General features: G+C 34.9%; 1 protein-coding gene across 2 annotated transcripts in view; it reads right to left on the bottom strand.

Moving 5' to 3' along the window:
- Nucleotides 1-1,545: 1,545 nt before the first annotated feature.
- Nucleotides 1,546-20,820, bottom strand: part of MINPP1 (multiple inositol-polyphosphate phosphatase 1) — a 38,202-nt gene continuing 18,927 nt past the window's right edge. The window contains exon 5 of one of the 2 annotated variants that reach the window (XM_045854422.1): nucleotides 1,546-4,816. In XM_045854422.1, coding sequence (XP_045710378.1) covers nucleotides 4,420-4,816 — 397 coding nt within the window. In that variant the 3' untranslated portion in view covers nucleotides 1,546-4,419. The remainder of the gene's footprint in view (nucleotides 4,817-20,820) is intronic. The other variant, XM_045854423.1, reaches the window with a different exon arrangement.

Below are 20,820 nucleotides of genomic sequence, written 5' to 3'. Positions count from 1 at the left end.
TACATACATACATACACATACATACATATATGTGTGTGTGTGTGTATGTATAGCAGCTCACAACTAAAGTGCATGTAGAGCCCCAGCTATTTTTGATTCCCTGTCCACATCTGGAAGTTTTGTGTTTTCTCTCTCAAGGAAAGGTAGGGAATTGCTCCTACCTCATTTCTTCAGTCTTCTGCCCCCTAAATCTCAGTATCTTTCTTTAGACTTTCAGTCATTTAGTACCAGAATAGCAAACGCTGTGAAACTCAATTACATTCTTCCCACCATGGATAGCACTCCTTAAGGGGACTACAAAACTGGGAGTCAAATTAGAAAACCAGGCTCTCATCCTAATCTCCATATTACAGAGTGGACAAAGTTTGAGGGAGCAACACTGCAGACAGAAGGAAAAAAAAGGACTAGGATTACTTTGTCTCACCTAGTCTCCTCACTTTCTCAGGGAGAAAAGGAAAAAAAAAGTGTAAGAAACTAATGGTCTCCCAAAGGGCGGGCAACTACTGCTGGAGCAAAATTAGTGTTCTTCCTATCTCCAGTTAAGAATGTTTCTTATCCTGGCTGGCATAGCTCAGTGGATTGAGTGCAGGCTGTGAACAAAGCATCACAGATTCGATTCCCAGTCAGGGAACATGCCTGGGTTGCAGGCCACGGCCCCCAGCAACCGCACATTGATGTTTCTCTCTCTCTCTCTCTCCCTCCCTTCCCTTTCTAAAAATAAATAATCTTTAAAACATTTTAAAAAATGTTTCTTATTATATAAGCTTTCTCACCTATATGTATCCAAAGATATACTTTTACCAGTATACTTTTGTTTACAACAAAACTGGGCTCTTCTCTCCAGAATGAGAATATTGAAAAGGTTTCCAAAAGCACCCAAACTGTTAATGTTTGGTCAAAAGACAATGAGAATCAAGGCTGGCAGAATGACCTCTAATGAAAGAGCAGACAGGAATCTCTACATTGTCATCTCAACTTCATTTTCAATATTAGCCATCTCAGAAATAATGTAAAGTATTCTAACAAAACTTTTCTCATTATACTAGAAATACTATTCAATTTGGAAGGCTATCATTTTAATGAACAAATAGGTCTCCCAGTGTAACAAACAAAAGTGTGAACGTGAACTGCTTGGATCTAAACAGTGGTTTAAAATCTGAAAATAGCACAGGGGAGATACTAAATTATGAATCAGTTTTAGAAAAAAATACATAGAATCCTATCTTAAAATGTATTACTTCAGCAATGATAGTGAAACAAAGTTTTAAAGTTAACCTCCTCCTAAATTGCCAGGCATGAAGCTCAATCTACACATCCTTTAACTGGAAGAATATGACATCTGTTTTCTTGCTGTGAAATTTTCTCAAAAATACACACACACACACACACACACACACACACCAATTAGAAATAGCTGAATAGAGTGATGTGAAGGTGCTTAAAAGTAAATTGAGCTGCTTAAGGAAAATGCTTAAGATAGGAAGAATGATTAGGAGAGAATTAAGCAATCTGTGAAGTGTTTCAGAAGGGCTAGGTAGAGGCAAATTATATGGCAATGCAAATATTTATTTTCAGCTTACATTTGGCAGAACACAGTCAAAATTCCAAGGATAATTAATGAACCACATGAAAAACCATCTTAGAGAAATATATTCCAAAAATTTATATTTATATATTCATATATTCTGGTTTAGCTGTTTGTAACTTCCAAAAATTTAAGGGCCTGCATCAGTTCTGCTGTTTACAGAAGAAAAACATTCAAGTAAAGGTATCATAAAAGTTGAGTTCTGCTGTCAGTGTTAAAATTAACATCAAGATTATATACAAAATAGTAACAAGTGAATGATTATGTATTGGAGAGCAGAAACTTCAAAAACGGATAAGTATAAAACCAGTAAGTACAATGCAATGCACACATCAAGGTGGAGATTAGACAGAAAAATGGCTAATGTCCATAGGCTATTTACTAATTGACTAGTGTCAGATCAAACAGTGCTTAAACTTTGGCTTAATTGGGTAATTTGGCCACCTACTGTGAATGAACTATTTAGCCAAAGATTATTTTTTGATGTTCAACTTTTTACATATCCTATCCTAAATAAGACCTTTAATTTTCATTGTGACAATCTTTTGTTTCAGGCATTTCCAAAATGAGAATAGCACCAGAATATATCACTACTTCTGTAACATTAGCAAAAATGAACCACACCCTCCATCCTGAAATATTTTATTTACCAATGACTATAAAGATATGGTTCTATTTAACAATGTAATTAAATAACTCCTATAAAACTTTCATATTCTATAAAAAAGCATATGAATGAAAATTTTTTAATGCATCAGACATTGAGCAAATTTGTTCCAAGGTTTTTTTTTTTTGAGAACCCCTTTGAAAGAACTATGTTCATCCACTGTTATAGGCCCACAGACTGAGTCTAGTGCTTGTACATAAAAGTACTTAACAGGCATCGATGAACTAACAGCATTCATTCGTGACAAATGATGAGGATCAAGAGGTCCTGAAAAACAAATACAGCATCTAACATAAGTCACTCATTCAAGAATGATATGCAGGGTATGTGCCTTTACAGAATATTTTAAAATTCCCACACTACTACTACACGTTTTGAGTCAAGCTTGTGATGGAATGGTGATTACTGAATGTTATGCTGATGGTTACCTCTAGGTAGGGAGTGAGGGCAATAGCATCAGGGAAGCATACAAAAGTCCTCAAATGTTCTCACTGGGATCTAAACCAAATTATTATGCTAATTCTGATAAAACAGGACAATGGGCATGAATGTTCATTATAGTATTTTCTTCTTGTCTGCCTGTTTATAAATTTCTTTGAAAAGGCAACCATCACACCTTTTTGCAGGAACAATCAACAGTATATTAATGAATCAGCAGGATTTACCAGTTAATCATTTACTTTATGAACATTTATTTGAAGATCAATGATCTATGCATCTTCTTTTATTTCAATATATAGTTGTGATACTTTCTAGATTTTTAATAAATTGGATTTCCATTTTTTAAGAAGTTAAAATTTGAGAATATTTCCATTAGAAGAAAATTACATTATACTGCCTGATTTAGTCAAAGCTGCTTAAAATTCCAACCCTTTATTATCAATTACTGATTGTTTACCAACACAAGGAATAGAAAAGACCAAGAAGTCTGTTTATTATTATAGCAATGATTTCCATGGTATTTGACAGAACTCAGTACTATTTTTAAAAACTATTTTAATTATTCATTTTTGGAGAAAGGGGGAGGGAGGAAGAGAGAGAGAAACATTAATCCGTTGCCTCTTGCACACCCCAACCTAGGACCAGGCCAGCAACCCAGACCTGTTCCCTGACTGGCAATCCAACAGGCGACTTTTCAGTTTGAGGGACCAAGCCCAGTCCACTGAGCCACATCAGTCAAGGCAGAACCATTTGTTTGAAATGGGTTCATGTTTGTGAAACTAAGCCAGTCAGAATAAAATCTTTATTTAAAAAAAAAAAATAGAAGAATTAAAAAGAAATTCAGCAACCCAAAAATACTTCACATAATCGCAAAATAGGAGTAACAGAATGTTAAAAATTGTTAAGCAAGAGGCTGAAGAAACTTTGATTCCATCCATCTGACATTGCTAACAGTCCTCTTTGTCCCTCCATTGTTATATATGTAAAACAGATATGATAATAATTAAGAAATAGCCTTGCAGAACTTAGTAGAAGGTTAAAAGGAATTTCTGGAAAGGTGTTGAAATTCTTTATAAATACTATTAACAAAACTATTTATTTTATTATACGTTTTGTCTTCCTTCAGTGAAAACGTCCTTTTAAATCAGACTTTCTCAATATTGTTTCGAATTCTCAGTGAGATGTTAGCTTTCTTCCAAAATGGTACTCCCAATACTGTGTATCACAATACTTCTGATTAAGAAAGGCAGTACCAGAAATGTGCTACTTGAGGAAAAAAGACAGAATTGCAACACAACTGGTAAAGTTCCTAGACTCAAAAGACAGAATTGCAACACAACTGGTAAAGTTCCTAGACTCAGTTCAATCAAGTTGTGGATCATCCAACTGATATATTTTGTTACTCCAGCACTTTGAAGTATTATTTTGAAAACATATTCTCAGTGTGAGATTTCTCATATAAATAGGAAGTATTTAATTTCTGTAAACATTTGTAGTACCAGCTATTTCTTTGAATAGATTTTTCCCCTTAAGAAGAATGCTCCAGTGAAGAATCGTTTTTTCCACTTCCATTTCCAGACTCAAAAAGAAACTCAATGTTTTTCTATGAGAAGACAGTAAGACCCAAGTAATGTAAAAGCTTTCTGTAACCAGGCACTGCCCACTTATTCCAAGCATGTAATCACTCCCTATACATTCTTGATGAATTAAAAATGTTCTCCAGTCCTCACAGCTCATCAGATGTGTTGTTCACCTTTGGTAATTCACATTCTTCACTGGCATGACAACTCTGAAGGATGTCCTGATAGTGGTTCTTCAGATCATCATACAAAGAAACAGTTTCTTGAGAGTGAGCCAATGGTAACACCTTTTCATTCAATAATATCTGCACTTTGAATTCTTCTTTAGGAGTTTTGGCATTTTTACAATGGTAAAGCACAAATATTAGGTTTGAGGCATAGGGTACAATGTGACCACTTCGGAACTTCCGATGCATTTGTTCCTTGTAATTGTAAGCTGTTAGGGGTTCCTTGTCTTTGAAGTAGCCCATGAGAGAAAGCAGTGGAAGAAGGGTCTCTGCATGACCAAACTGAAGGATGACTGGAGAGGTAACTGGCTGAGACCTTAAATGAGAAATCAAGAAAAAAAAAGTATTCATGTCACAGAACATAATATCTATACTTAGAAGCAGTTTACAACTTTCTAAACAACAGGTGACTATAAGCCTCTCGTCTTAACTGGTATAATAAATTAATCAGGTCATCTAAAGTACTTAAAAAACCTCTATTTACTTCCAAGAAGCATCTCCTTAGGTCTGACGTTACACAGCAGTACCATTCAGACCATAGCTCTACTTGATTTGACCTGCACAAATATTTTTCAATTTTACATTATTTAAATATTGGGAGACTTCAAGATTCTTAAAAATCCAGATTTTGGCTCCTCCTGAAAAACGGAGAGATCTGGCAACAGATATTCCCATAAAGCAATAATCACCACAATAGGAATGAGGGTTGCTCTCCAGAGAAGACATGTACCTCTTACACAGGACATATGTCACTCCACATTGTCCAACATAGGATGAGTCATTTATTATTTGCATGATCCATTTATACATTGAGTATATGCAAATCAAAGCCAATACCACTGCGACAATGTAAATATAATAGAATTTAATACTGATACAAGAGAAGAAAAACTAGTAAAAAATACTGGTTTGCAGTTTAAGTCCTCTAGCCATGAGACAGTAACACCAAAGCCAGGAACCACCCTAAAAATCAATGTTTCATATAATTAAGAAAAAATTCCTTCTTCTTAATTTTTTCCTTTCACACACAAAAAAATTCAGAATTCACTAAATGTCGAGATTGGGTTTTAAGTGTAAGAAGCAGAATTCAGCATTCTTTTAAATAAATTACAAGATCTAAAAGAATGTTAAGTATTTTTTGCATTAACTCAAAAGTATTTCCATTAAATAACAGCTGACTATAAATCACCTGTCTCAAACATAGTTGTTTTTCTTCACTATTCTATTTTACAAGCTGAAATTCAACTTAGTAAACCTTAGTGGTTCAAGTATTATAACTAGAATAAATATAATAAAGCATTCTTCCTTAAGGCTCCTTAAGGAAGTAGGAGTGAAACATTCTAACTCATAATTACGACAAAGGGGCAATGACAATACAGGAGCAACAGAACAAAGAGAGTTTAACAAATGATGCTGGAATACTAGACATGCAGAAAAAAAAAAGAATTTAGACATAGACCTTAGACTGTTCACAAAAATTAACTCACAAAGGATCATAGACCTAAATGTGAAACTCAATGCAATGAAACTCCTAGAAGGTAAAAAAGGAGAAAACCTAGATAACCTTGAATATGGCAATGACTTTTAGTACAACACCAAAGGTATGATCAATGAAAGAATTGGTAAGCTAATCTTCATTAAAATGAACAATTCTGCTCTACTGTCATCAGTGTCAAAAGAATGAGAAGATAATTCACAAAATGTGAGAAAATATTTGCAAAAGACACAACTGTCAAAAGACTATTCTCTAAAATATGTAAAACAACAACAACAACAACAACAACAACAACAACAAAACAACTCTTAAGGGGCTCCAGCCAAGATGGAGACATATGTAGAAAACCTTCACTTACTTGCACAACCAAAAGGAGGATAACACCAATCTGAAATCAATAAACAACCAAAATCACCAGAAAATCAAATTGCATGGAACTCCGACAACCAAGGAATTAAAGAAAAAATCAACCAGAACAATCAGACGAGGGTTGCCCTGCCCTCGTGAATACCTAAGGCCCTCTTACAACCTATCAGCTGTGCCAAGACAAAGAAATATGGCCCAAGTGAAAGAACACAGCAAAACCTCAGAAAGAGAACTAAGTGATGAGGAGACCGCCAACTTATCTGATGACGATTTTAAAGTCCTGGTAATCAAAATGCTCACAGGACTGACTGATCTTGGCCAAAAAATGAAAGAACAAATGAATGATACCCAAAACGAAATAAAGCAAAATATTCAGGGAACCAACAGTGACAAGAAAGAAACCAGGATTCAAAGCAATGATTTGGAACAAAAGGAAGAAATAAACATCCAACTGGATCAGAACGAAGAAACAAGAATCCAAAAAAATGGAGAGAGACTGAGGATTCTCTGGGACAACCCGAAACGTTCCAATATCCTAATTATAGGGGTGCCAGAAGGAGAAGAACAGCAGCAAGAAATTGAAAACTAGCCCTGGCTGGCATAGCTCAGTAGATTGAGGGCGGGCTGCGAACCAAAGTGTCGCAGGTTCGATTCCCAGCCAGGGTACATGCCTGGGTTGCAGGCCATAACCCCACACATTCATGTTTCTCTCTTCTCTCTCTTTCTCCCTCCCTTCCCTCTCTAAAAATAGGTAAGTAAAATCTTTAAAAAAAGATGAACTACTTTCTTAAAAAAAAAAAAGAAACTGAAAACTTACTTGAACAAATAATGAAGGAAAACTTCCCCAATCTGGCAAAGGAAATAGACTTCCAGGAAGTCCAGAAAGCTCAGAGTCCCAAAGAAGTTGGACCCAAGGAGGAACACACCAAGGCATATCATCATTAAGTTACCCAAGATTAAAGACAAAGAGAAAATCCTAAAAGCACAAGAGATAAGCAGACAGTTACCTACAAAAGAGTTTCCATAAAGCTATCAGCTGACTTCTCAAAAGAAACCTTACAGGCAAGAAGGGGCTGGAAAGAAATATTCGAAGTCATGAAAGGCAAGGAACTACATCCAAGATTGCTCTATCCAGCAAAGCTTTCATTTAGAATGGAAGGGTAGATAAAGTGCTTTCCAGATAAGGTCAAGTTAAAGGAGTTCATCATCACCAAGCCCTTACTATATATATGTAAGTTAAAGGAACTTATCTAAGAAAAAGATAAAAAATATGAACAATAAAATGACAACAAACTCACAACTATCAACAAATGAACCTAAAAGAAAAGAAAAACAATGAAAACAAAAACTACGCAAACCACCAGAACAGGAACAGAATCAGAGAAATGGACATCACACAGAGGGAGTTCAGTGGGGAAGGGGAAGGAAGGAATAGCAGGGAAAAGGTACAGGGAAGAAGAAGCATAATTAGTAGGCATAGAATAGATGGGGAGAGATAAAAAATGATATAGGAAACAGAGGACTCAAACAACTTATATGTACAACCCATGGACATGAACTAAGGTGGGGGGGATGCTGGAGGTTTGTGGGGGCAGGGTGGAGAGGGTATAAAGGGGGAAAACTGGGAAAACTGTAATAGCATAATCAATAAAAAATACTTAAAAAAACCCTCTTAAAATGCAACAATAAGAAAAACCCAATTAAATACTGAGTAAAAGACCTGGAAAGCTCACCAAAGAAGATATACAGACAGCAAGTAACTATATGAAAAGGTGCTCCACATCCTCTTTCATTAGGGAATTGCAAACAGCACCACATGTCAAACTCTGGAACACTGACAACACAAATGCTAACAACAGGATTTCACTGCTGGTGTGAATGCAAAATGATTCAGCCACTGTGAAAGTCAGTATGGTGGTTTCTTATAAAACTAAACATACTCTTATCACATGATCAGCAACTGCACTCCTTGATATTTATGCAAAGGAATTAAAAACTTATGTCTACACAAAAACCGGAACATGGATGTTTATAGAAGCTGTTTTTCTAATTGTCAAAACTCAGAAACGACCAAGATGTCCTTTAGTAGATGAATGGGTAAATAAATGGTGGAATCTTCAGACAATAAAATATTATTCAGTGCTAAAAAGAAATGAGCTATCAAGCCACAAAAAGATATGGAGGAAATGCCAATGCATGTTACAATATGAAAAATGCCAATCTGAAAAGGCTACACAGTATATGATTCCAACTATATGACATCCTGAAAAGGCAAAACTAGGAAGACAGTAGAAAGATCAGTGGTTGCCAGGGTTTAGGGGGAAGGGAAGGCTGAATGGACAAAGAATAGAGGATTTTTAGGGCAGTGAAACTATTTTGCACAATACTACGAAGGTGGATACATGTCATTATACATTTGTCCAAACCCAGAGAATCTACACCACCAAGAGTGAACCCTAATGCAAACTATAGATTTTGGTGATAATGATGCTTCCATGTAGGGTTATAAAGTATAACAAATGTACCACTGTGGTGTAGAATATCAACAGTAAGGGGGGGGGGCGGTGAAAGGAATTTATGGGACCTCTCTGTACTTTCTGCTCAATTTTGCTAGAACCTAAAACTGATCTAAAGAAGAATTTAAAAAAACAACAACACTGTCATGGGAATACATGTGACCAAAAACAGCATATTTTTATTCCAAAGAGTTAATAATAATCCCTCTTAAACAGCTGCTCATGTTTACACCTGTTTGCCCTTTTTACATGACTTACTCACAATTTCAATTTTCCTTTACAAAGTTAAGCAGCATAAGTGTTAAATGGGAAAAAAAATTTCTATTCTAAATTATACCCAAACACCAAAACTGTGGACTTCGATATCTTCAATTAGTGGGGGCTAAAAGGTTGTGGATTTTTTGTTTGTTTGTTTTTGTTAACTCTAAAGATGTCAAAGCAAATATGCAAGAGTATTTATTGAGAGTCCAATTTTCAGCAAAGGTCATTAAAGCATGTGCCAGGTTTCTGTAAAGTAAATCAGTAATTTCTGTTGCATTGGTTCCATTTCTCAACAGAGAGTGAATCTTTGAAGTTATTATACACTTGCTAGGCATGGATTTCCTACAGTCAGTGTAAGCCCAATTGCTATTTGAAAGAACCTAACCCCTAGCTTGTCCTTGAATAGTATACCCAGTCTCAAGGATGACATGAGTACTCTTCTGGGTTTCATTCACAAGCTTCTTCAAAGCAAAGATGTTCTATGATTAAGCCCAAAATATTGGTAACAGCTAATGGGTAAGAATATGTATATGTCTGAATGAGGAAGCAGGAAGGGATTTGGGGTAACAATGAAAGAAAACACAATGTATGGGAGGACAAGGGCAAAGAATGTAAAAAGTTACTTTATTGATTCCCAACATAAGGCCACTGCACATAATTTTGTCGTAAGATTGTTGGGGAGTATAAGATTGCTGTATTCCCGCCTATCTATGGTTACCTGTGGCTTTATCATGACCATTCAATAAACAGAGTTGTGAGGTTCAGGATGCCATATAGAAAGGACCAAGTTTTTTATCTTTAACAAAGGAATGCAGTCTGTTGGCAGGAAGATGTAAATATATTTTAAAGGAGGAGCTGCCAAAACAATCAATAATGAAGCATATTCAATACCTATAGCAACTGTAGTTTTTAATGTTGGGGACATAAAGACATTTGAAAATATGACTAAAGGAATGGGACTTCATCCAAGAGAAATATATACCCATAAAAACTTGAATACAGTTTTGGGAATTCAGACTCTCTACATCCCAAGAATCCCTGTGCTCTGTATTATATTACAATCTGACATCCTAAGGCATAGTACACCTACAATTGGCTGATATCTCCTGCATTGCATGTATTTCAGAGAATTCTAATAATTTTATCCTAATGAGTCCTATATATAAAATGTCTAAAAAGGTTAATGAAATTTATTTTACATTTACATAGTTAACATCAAATTAAGAATAAATCAGATGTTCTGCAATCTGTTTTGAACTTTCCTATTTTTCTTCAATCTTCCTGTTTCTTCTGTATTCTGATTCCATACTCTGACCTATCAATAAATACCAACTTCTACTGGTTACATTTCTCAAATTAACTGATATCCCCCACTTGCAATGATTATTCTTTTTGTAAAACTCTTAGCAGAATAATCTCCCAAAGAACGAGAAATACAAAGGCAAGAAATAGGACACCTTTAACTGCTCTCCCTCTGATAAAAATGCCTTGTAATAACTTGGTATGTCACATTGTCTGAGAAGCGACAAAACCACTTTTAAAAGGCATAGTTTAGCTTTAAAAAAACAAACAAAAAAACCTAGAAAATTTAAAGTATTAATACAAATATAAGAAAACAAGTGAATAATCTATATGAATGTATATATAGGAATACACAGTTGGAATGAATGTTTTAGGGCTGAGATCTGGTCAAACCCTCTCATTTTGTTTTATTATTTTTTTAAAGATTCTTTCTATCTACCTACCTATCTATCTTATTTATCTCTCTGAGAGAGGAGAATGGAGGGAAAAAGAGTGGGAGAAAAACATCGATGTGGAAAAGTAACATTGATTGGTTGCCTCTTGTGAACCCTCAACCCAGGCATGTGCCCTGACTGGGAATCAAACCAACAACCTTTGCTCTGTGAAATGACACCCAACCATCTGAGCCACATGGATCAGGGCAAACCCTTTCATTTCACTTAAAAAAAAAAAAGACAAATTTCATTTCACTAAAAAAAAAAAGACAAATGAATTGCCTAATTGTATCTAGCAAGATAAGAATGTAGTTCTCTAAATTACAGCCCTCTTTTACTTACATAAGTTTGTAAGGAAATTTTGTTAAATCTTTATTTAAAAATGAAATTTAATTTGAAATCTAAAATTATGTTGTTATGCAAGGGTTGATGACTATGTGTATGTTCAAAGTAGGTAAAACATCCCCAAAAAGTACTTCATAAAGCTCAACCAGAAAACAACCAATAATTGCATGCTTTTCCCTTAAATGTACTCACCTTTCTAAGCTCTTAATTCCTGTGTTCACACTCAACTAATGCTACATGAAGTATGTTTTTAAACAAGATCCATATAATCCCCATACTTATGTAGGTACACAAATAAGTAACACAAACTGCCACAGATATGAGATACCCTGGGAAGAAAATTACCAGGAAAAAAAATTTAATCTTATACATCTGATTAAAATATCAGCTTCAATGAGGCATCTGGAAAAGCATGTTTGACAGCTTGACACAAATGTAGAACTAGAGTGAATCAAGCATAAAGTTTTTTTCTCAAGCAAACATACCTAAAAATAACTTCTGCTTCCATTCAAGATGGAATAACCAGGACCAGATTTACCTTCCTGTCTTGAACTACTATAACACCAGACAAAACATACGAAACAGCAATTTTCACACATTTAACAACAGTCAGAGTAAGAGCAAGGGAAGGCAAATGAGGTGAACCCCAACAAGTATCCAGACTGCTACACCTAGAGTTTCTAGGCTGCAGCACAGGGAAGGGAGCCTGAACAGAGCATGGCAATTTTCCATGAGTAGATGAGATAGGACCGAGGATTTGTTTAGCTGGAATTCTCCGGATAGAGTACTAGAGAAGACAGATCTCCAGGGACTTCCCTCAGGTTTTCAGCTAGTAATGATCAGTACATGCATATGAGAAAAATATGTCTACCCAGGGAAAAAAACATTAAAAAGAAACAGCTGAAAAAATTCCCAAAGCTAACACAGGGCCAGGAAGAGTCTGTGTTCCCACAAGACAAACTTAGGAAAACCTCAAAATAGGTTGAGTATCAAATAGATGCTCAGGAAAAATTGCCTCAATAGTGGGGCAAAATCAGCCCATAAAAGACATTCCAAAAACAAAAGAGCAAATCACAAAACTAGGAGAATATATTTATAGAGCATAAATCTTACAAAGGACTTGTGGCTAGAAAATATATCTAAATATAAATATATATATAACTCTTACAACAAGATAACCCAATTAAAAAATGGCAAAAGATTTGAACAGATACATCAAAATAAATATACAGATAGTAAATAGATACATGAAAAGATGCTCAATATCACTATTTTTAGGGAAATGCAAACTAAAACCAAACAAGGTACTACTAAACATCCCTTATAATGGCTAAAATTAAAAAAGACCTACTGTACCAAGTGCTGGCTAGGATGGAGAATTAACTAGAACTCTCATACACTGATGGGAAGAGACACTTTGGCAGTTTATTAAAAAGTTAAACATACACTTACTTATGATTCAGCTAATCCATGTCTCCAGGTATTATTTAAGAGAAATGATAAGCATATGTCCATAAAAAGGTGACACATGTTCACAGTTTTACTTGTAATAGCATCAAACTGGAAACCACCCAAATGTCCATCATAAGGGTAGTGCAGAAACAAATGTGGTGTACCCATAGAAGAAATACTGCTCGGCCTTAAAAAGGAATGAACTACTGATACCCACAACAACATGAATCAATTTCATAACCATCAAGCTGATTGAAAGAAGGCAAACCAACAAGCTGTACATATTATATTGTTCCGTTTTATACAATTCTAGAAAGCACAGATTAATTTATAATGTCAGAAAGCAGATCGGTGGTTGCCCAGGTTGGAATGAGGGGTGGGAAGTAGATTACAAAGCCTTACAAAGAGATTTTTGCATTTGATGGATATTTCATTATTTTAATTGTGGTGACAATAGCATGGGCACATATATAAAAACTCATTAAATTGTATACTTTAAATATGTCCTGTTTATATCAATTATACTTCAATAAAGCTATTTTCAAAAAAGTCAAAACAAGTATTAAGGGCTGATATGATGAGGTTACTGAAAGAAGTCTTCACTAACCAGTGAAGACTCCTCCCTCCCATAAAGCCTTTACCAAACTCCAAAGTTCAAATTAATTGTCCTTCAGCACTTTTTTGTTTTAGTGCTATTTCACCAACATCCTCCAAACTAGGCATGTGTTCTCTGAGACAATATATTAAATGTATTCACCTTCTGCACACCCTTTATTGCCTGCACAAGTTGTCTTATCGAGTGGAATGGGAGTAACACTGAAGTCAGGAAAGCACTTAGGCAGGTGCTAATCTAGGAGAGAGAAGATACTAGTTAATGTGAATTGAGGTGGTAGCAGTGGGGGGTGAAGAAAAGTGGAAGAAATTGACATAAAACTGGAAACCAAACAAAAACCCACAATATGATTAGGTAGATGTATAAGATGAAGGAGCCAATAAAAAATGATGCACAGGTCTGCGGCTTGGATGCCTGGAAGGATGACGGTGGCATTCACTAAAATAAGGACTACAGGGAAAAAAGATGGTGGATATTCCTTCAGTACATATTGAGCACCACCTGCACCCCACGCTTGTTCTTAGGCACTGAGAGGGAGAGCAGTGACATAAACCAATTTCCAGGTCTCACAGACCTACAGTCTACTGAGAGTCAAAAAGTATCTCTCCAGAAGGTAGCTGGACATTTGAATCTGAATTAGGAGTACAAACGCTAGTTATATTAACTTTTACCTCATTTTGCCAGTTATCTTTCAATAACTAGCACTGAAAGAGACTCCTGGTACAAGTTAAAACTCTGTGGAACATTGACTTCAGAAAATTAACAAAAAGATGAGTAAAAATAGGTTCTGAGGACTTACAATCTACATACATTTCTAGGAACTTTAAGAGACAAAGCTCTCCCATTACATTGGGCTAATTAACCAAAATACGGCTATTTTATGCATTTATTTCAATGCTGCCATCTTACATGAAAATATGGAACTACATAACCTTAAAAAGGCACACCCTTATTCAGTGGAATCTGAAAATACCAGAGATTTGACAGTCAATGAAAAGGCAGAAAAAGATAATGAATTATTTAATGCAATAACAAATATTTATAGCAATTAATTTTGGTGTCTGAGAGTATCCCCCACAAAACAGAAGATCTCATGAGGCAAGCAATTATATTCCAGAATATAAACCTTACTTTGAAAAAGCAGGATAAACATATATTAACAGAGATAATGAGGAAGAGAAAGTAGAGTAAAATCCAGATACATCTCATTTCTCTATTAAATTCTGCTTTTCTAATCACCGCTGCTTAAGTAGCAATAGCTGGTTAAATACAAGTGTACTTGTTTTAAGCTTAATGCCATCACTGTAATGAGGGTTTAAGAAGGAAAATAAAAGTCAAGAGCCTAGTAAGAGAGAAGGACCCCAATCTGGAGGGCTAGTTATATTTAACCAAAATGTTGATACTTGCAAATTAACATTTGCAATCTTTGATTTTTCTGTGAAGTAAACCATGCCTTTAAAATTATGTTGAAAAGTATTCAGAAATACTGAAGATAATCTCCAATTTAATGTTGGTATAAAAAGATAACAGCCCTGGCTGGTGTGGCTCAGTGGACTGAGCGCTGGCCCATGAACCAAAGGGTCACTGGTTCAATTCCCAGACAGAGCACATGCCTGGGTTGTGGGCCAGGTGCTCAGTAGGAGGCACTCCAGAGGAACCACACATTGACGTTTCTCTCCCTCTCTTTTCTTCTCCCTTCCTCCCCTCTCTAAAAATAAGTAAAATCTTAAAAAAAAAAACACATAACAACCTGTGTATTTGTATAATCTCAATGTAAAGTGGAGAGATGAAGGCGGCAAATAGTAGCTTGGCAACTCTAGAACTAAGTGAAAAATATTTCCTTAGACAACATTAATGACAAAATATTGTTGATATATACACATGTATAAACATACTTACAAACTCTAAATCCAAATTAAAAAAAGATTTTAAGAGTGATGACAAAAAAGGTTAATGTTTTCATGAATAGATCTGATAAAATACAGAGATAAAATACTCTATTAAAATATTATTCTATCACACTAGTGTGTGATATTAATGTGGGAGGGCTGTGAATGTGGAATAGGGAATGGTATCTGGAACTCTAACTTCCACCCAATTTTGTTCTGAACCTACTGCTCTAGAAAACAAAGTCTATTAATTTTTTTAAAACTTTAGTATTCTCTCCTTGCCAAGCATATGTTGGTTTTCTTCAGAAGTACTCTTAATTTTGGCACTGCTCATAAAATTGGCTTCAATGGTTTTTTTGGAGAGAAATCTGGTAGAAGTCTCTAAATATATTTCTTCCCTTTACCTATTTAATAAGATTTAATTTTGATTCAACTAAATACATTTTTTTAAAAACCCTTATCAGTCTTACAGTACAGAGATAACCAGTCCCGGAAAAGCACCTGCTAGTTTTTTTCAAAATCACTGCTAACTCTCTTCCCTCAGGAAAGGAGGATGTGGCCAAAATGACTTCTGGTCTTAAAAGGTCAAACTCTTTGTTCTTTAACTTTTTATATTGTTTCACAATCTTACACAGTTAAACCATGACCCATAGCTTTTACATGTATTTCTATTTTCTCTAGATTGTAGGAGTCACTTTCTTACTCATCACTGTATCCAGCTCCTAAAAACATTGCCTGACATGTATAATAGTAGGTTTTTAAAATATTGTTGAAGGAATCTTATTTTTAATTCACAACAAAGGATTGGTCATTCAAAAGGAATAAAGATTTTCTCCATTTTGCCAATGAAAAGGCAATTAGGTTAATAAATGAGCCATAGACCACAGAAATTTGAAGAGAGTATGTCCTACAAATTACTTGTTCTTACTCACAGTACTTGTTTCTATTAAGTTGAATAATTATGGGGCGAGGTGTATGAATGTCTTGAGAGACATTAAAAACATGTTTTAGCCAAAGAACTCATATATTGAGTTGACCAAAAAGTCCGTATATTTTTTCCATAAGACACATTTTTCATTTTTACCAATAACTTTATTAACTTGGATATTTTAAGTATGTCTGTTATTTTCCTCTATGGGCTTCTAGTGGGTGGAGGCCAGGGTGCTGCTAAACATCTTCCAATGCATAAGACAGCCAGCCCCACAACAAAGAATGATTTGGCCAAAATGTCAATAGTACCAAGAAACTTCGCAAACCACTTTTGACACATTTGATCAGTCACAGCACCTTCTTCAACACTAAACAAATCATTTTTCATTTCAGTTGCATTTTCACCTTTCTTGAGATAATAAAGCATAATATGCTGAAAATGTTGCATATCTTCCTTCCATCTTCAATATTAAAATGGCTGCACAAAAATTCACTAATTTTGATGTTTTTAAAAAAATGTATGCTGATATGACAGCTGTCACAATATAATCTAACAAAATTGTTTTGTGTGGAGTTAAAAACAACTAAGCACAACTAAAGCCATTGGATGGGAAAAATAAAAGAACTTTCTGGCCAACCCAATACAAGAACAATACCATATTTGTGTATCACTTTATACTAAATGCTTTAGCAGACTTACACTCTCTTCATTATCACAACCTGAGAGTCAGATGAGACAGTCCCCTTTTTAGAAGTGAGGAATCCGTAGCATCAATAAAGCAGAACTAGGACTGAACTCAAATCCAAGCATCTGCCAACTACATCACATTGCATCTGATTCCATAAGCCGAGCATGAAAATTAGTCTATTATTAACTTCTAAGTGTATAAAAACAGAATCAGTTACTACCTAACACAGTTAAGTACTCAATTAGTTGCATTTTCCTTCTACGTCACTTGTGGGTGAGATAAGCAAATTATAAGAAAATAAGCTAAAAACTGAAATTTAATTTTAACATAGAAACAAATAACTTCTCCTAGCAGGTAATCTACTACATTACTATAAACAGGCTAACCTCAACTTGGTGTATTTCATCTTAAGATCACATCCAGGAACCAGTGTATATCAGGGACTGCCTGCCTATTTAATATTCTTTAACAATTCCTCATACTCAAAATTAATGTCTCCCTAGAAATTCCATTCCTAGGCATATACCCAAGCAAACTGAAAACATGTCCCCACAAAAATCTGTAAACAGATGTTCATAGTAGCATTATTCAAAACAGCCAAAAAGTGGATATAATCCTAATGTCCATCAAATAATGAATGTATAAGCAAAATATGGTATATTTATATAACGGAACATTATTCAGCCATAAAAAATTGAAATACTGATATATGCTAAAAAATGGAGGAACCTTGAAAACATTATGGTAAGGCAAAGAAGACAGTCATAAAGAACCACACATTATATGAATGCATTTATATGAAATGTCTAGAAAAGGCAAATCCATACAGAAACACTGTAGACTAGTCACTGCCTAGTGCTGAGAGGGCTTAGGATAAATGGAAAGGGACTGCTAATGGGCATGGGGTTTCTTTTTCATGTAATGAAAATGTTATAAAATTAAATAGTGGTGATGGTTGCACAACTCTGTGAATATATTAAAAACCACTGAATTGTACACTTTAAATGGGTGAACTGTCTATTTCTCAATAAAAATGCTTTTAAAAAATTAATTCTGGTATGGGATTTTGATAGCAGGGAAGGATGTGTATATGTGGGGTAAAGGAGTATATTAGATATCTCTTTACTTTCCACTCAATTTTGCTGTGAACCCAAAAGTGCTGTAAAAATAGTCTATTTTTTTTTAAAAAGTAATGGTTCTATGGGACTACAAGAGCCCTATTTTTTTAAAAAAACATTTTTAACAACTATATGTCATAAGCATTTTGGGGTCATCTTTTTAAAAAACTCTTAAGATTCTATTTTTTTGAATTAGTAAATTCCTTAAAAATTATTTCTACTTTTATCATATCATTATTTCATTCTTTTCTTCCCTTTTCCCTTTATTAAATACTCATACTGTTTTCAAAGTTTTATTCACGAATAACATAACCACTATAAAATTCACCTGTTTCAATTGTTAAGTTAGATTAATATTATTTAGAAAATCTAACAGCTGTGCATGCAATGTTCACAATCCAACTTGGGAATGCTTTTATCACCCTAAAAAACTTCCTTGGACCCTTTTTCAGTCAATTTCTGCTCCCATGTCCAGATCCAGGCTCTACTTTCACATGTAAAGTCCTGCCTTTTCTAGAAATTTCAAATAAACAGAATCATCCAATATATAATCTTATGTCAGTCATAATAATGTTTTTGAAGTCATTCATTTTGTTGCACCTAAAAGCAGTTAATTCTTTTTTATTGCTGGGTAGTATTCCATTACACAGACTACCACAATGTGTATATGCATTTAGGAGTTGATGGATATTTGAACTGTTCACAGTTTTTAGCTATCAGGATTAATACTGCTGTAAACATTCCCAGAGAAGTCTGTATAGATATATAAGGTTTCCAGTTTCCCCAAATCTCATCAACACTTAGGGCAATCCTTCTTAAAAATTTTAGCTAGTCTATATAAAAACCACCCAGTCTTTTCCTCTTGCTTCTCCTTTCACACTACTACACTCACAACATTTCTGGATTTTTTCCCCACACCAAGCAATTCTCTGTGATACCACCTACAACTTAACTCAGTCCTGATACTGGAGATAGAGTCAAATCCCATAGGTTAAGAGCTTAGTCCCATGAGACTCCCCCTACCTCAAGTGCCAGCTGCTAGAAGTAGGTCCCCAGGTTACCCACAACTTCTGTCTAATTTGGCTACAAATCCACAGTTCCACAACCCCATCCTTGGGATCAATTAATTTGCTAGAGCAGCTCACAGAACTCAAGAAAACACTTATTTACATTTTGTAACTTATTATGAAATATGATAAAGGGTACAGATGGACATCCAGATGTGAGATATACATAGAGTAAAGTATGTGGAAAGGGGCACAGAACTTCCAGCCCTCTCCTGGCACACCATTCTCTCAGCAAACCAGAGTCTTTTAGCACCCCATACTTTTTGAATTTTTATGATGGCTTCATTATGTAGTCATGATTGCTCATAAACTCCATTTCTAGCCCTTCTCCCTTCTCAAGAGAATGAGGGTGAGGGTGAGGCTAAAAATTCCAAGTTTCTAATCATGACTTGTTCCTTCCTGCAATCAGCCCTCAACCCGGGGCCATCCAGGAATTAACCCATAGTTGTTATTAGAATGAAAGACACTCTTATCACCCAGGAAACAAAGGTTTTAGGAGGCCTATGTCAGGAATCCGGGGCAGAGACCAATATATATTTTTTTCTATTATTTTACAGCCAGTTCAGGAGATTTATTAGTGGTATTTCACTGTGGTTTTAATAGCTAATGATGCTGAGCATATCTTTTCATGTGCTCATCCATATACCTTTAGTGAACTGTCTGTTCAAATGTTTTGCCATTTTTTTCAAATTGCAATGTCTCTCTATTAGTGAGATGTAACTTGTCTGTATCCTTAATCATATATATGTATACAAGTATTTCCTCCAAGTCTATTTATTGCATGTCTTCTCACTTTTCACATAGTACCTTTTGAAGCACAAAAATTTTACATTTTGATGAAGTCTACTTTATCGATTTTTTTTTCATAGACCATGCTTTTGGTGTAGTACCTAAGAAATCTTTGCCTGATCCAGATCATAAAGATTTACTCTCATATTTCCTTTTAAGAGTTTCATAATTTTAGCTCATATTTAGGTCATTGGTCCTACATTTTCTTCTAGAAGTTTTCCAATTTTGCACTTTACATTTAAATCTATGATCCATTTTTGTGTATTATGTGAAGTAAGGACCTATAGGTCATTTTCTAACATATGAATATCCAATTGTTTCAGCACCCTTTGTTGAAAAGATTGTCCTTTTCTCGAATGCATTTACCTTGACATCTTTGTCAACAATTGACTTACGAGTTTATTTCTTGACTTTATTCTAGTCCACTGATCTGTTTGTCTACAGCTACAGTTTTATAATATATTTTGAAGTCAGGTATTCGTAAGTTCTTTTTTCAAAATTGCTTTAGGTCTTCTAGGTCCTTTGCATTTCTGTATCAATTTTAGAATAAGCTTCTAATTTCTACAGAGACCTATTGGATGGTGACAGAGACTGCACACAGTCAATACATGATCAATCTGAGTTGTCCAATCCATAATGACAATATATTTCTACATTTATTTAGGTCATCTTTAATTTCTCTCTGTGATGTTTTCTAGTTTACAGTGTAGAGAAATATACTTATTTCAAAACACCAGTAACAAACTTCTTACTTAAGTTTTAAGTCTGGTATCAAATTGTAATTGCAGACCTTGTAAAAGTTAATTAAGAGTCTTTCTGGCATAATTCTAAGTTGATCACATCTCATTCAAAATGGGATGAACAATGAACAGACAGTAAAGATCTGTTATCTCATAAAGCCTGAGAGTTTAAACCACTCATAAAACTAAGAAGCAAAGAAGTTAATACCTATCTCAGAAACAAAACTTACCTTGACTATTTTCCCCCACAAAGGTTGTAACAGAAAACTAAGTAATCTGGTTTTCTTTCCAACCTCCCACTGAACCCAAGAAAA

The sequence above is a fragment of the Phyllostomus hastatus genome, unplaced genomic scaffold, assembly GCF_019186645.2.
Source record: "Phyllostomus hastatus isolate PE091 unplaced genomic scaffold, TTU_PhHast_1.1 phas_scaffold_1066, whole genome shotgun sequence".
Lineage (NCBI taxonomy): Eukaryota > Metazoa > Chordata > Mammalia > Chiroptera > Phyllostomidae > Phyllostomus > Phyllostomus hastatus.
This window is presented reverse-complemented; position numbering and strand designations above follow the sequence as displayed.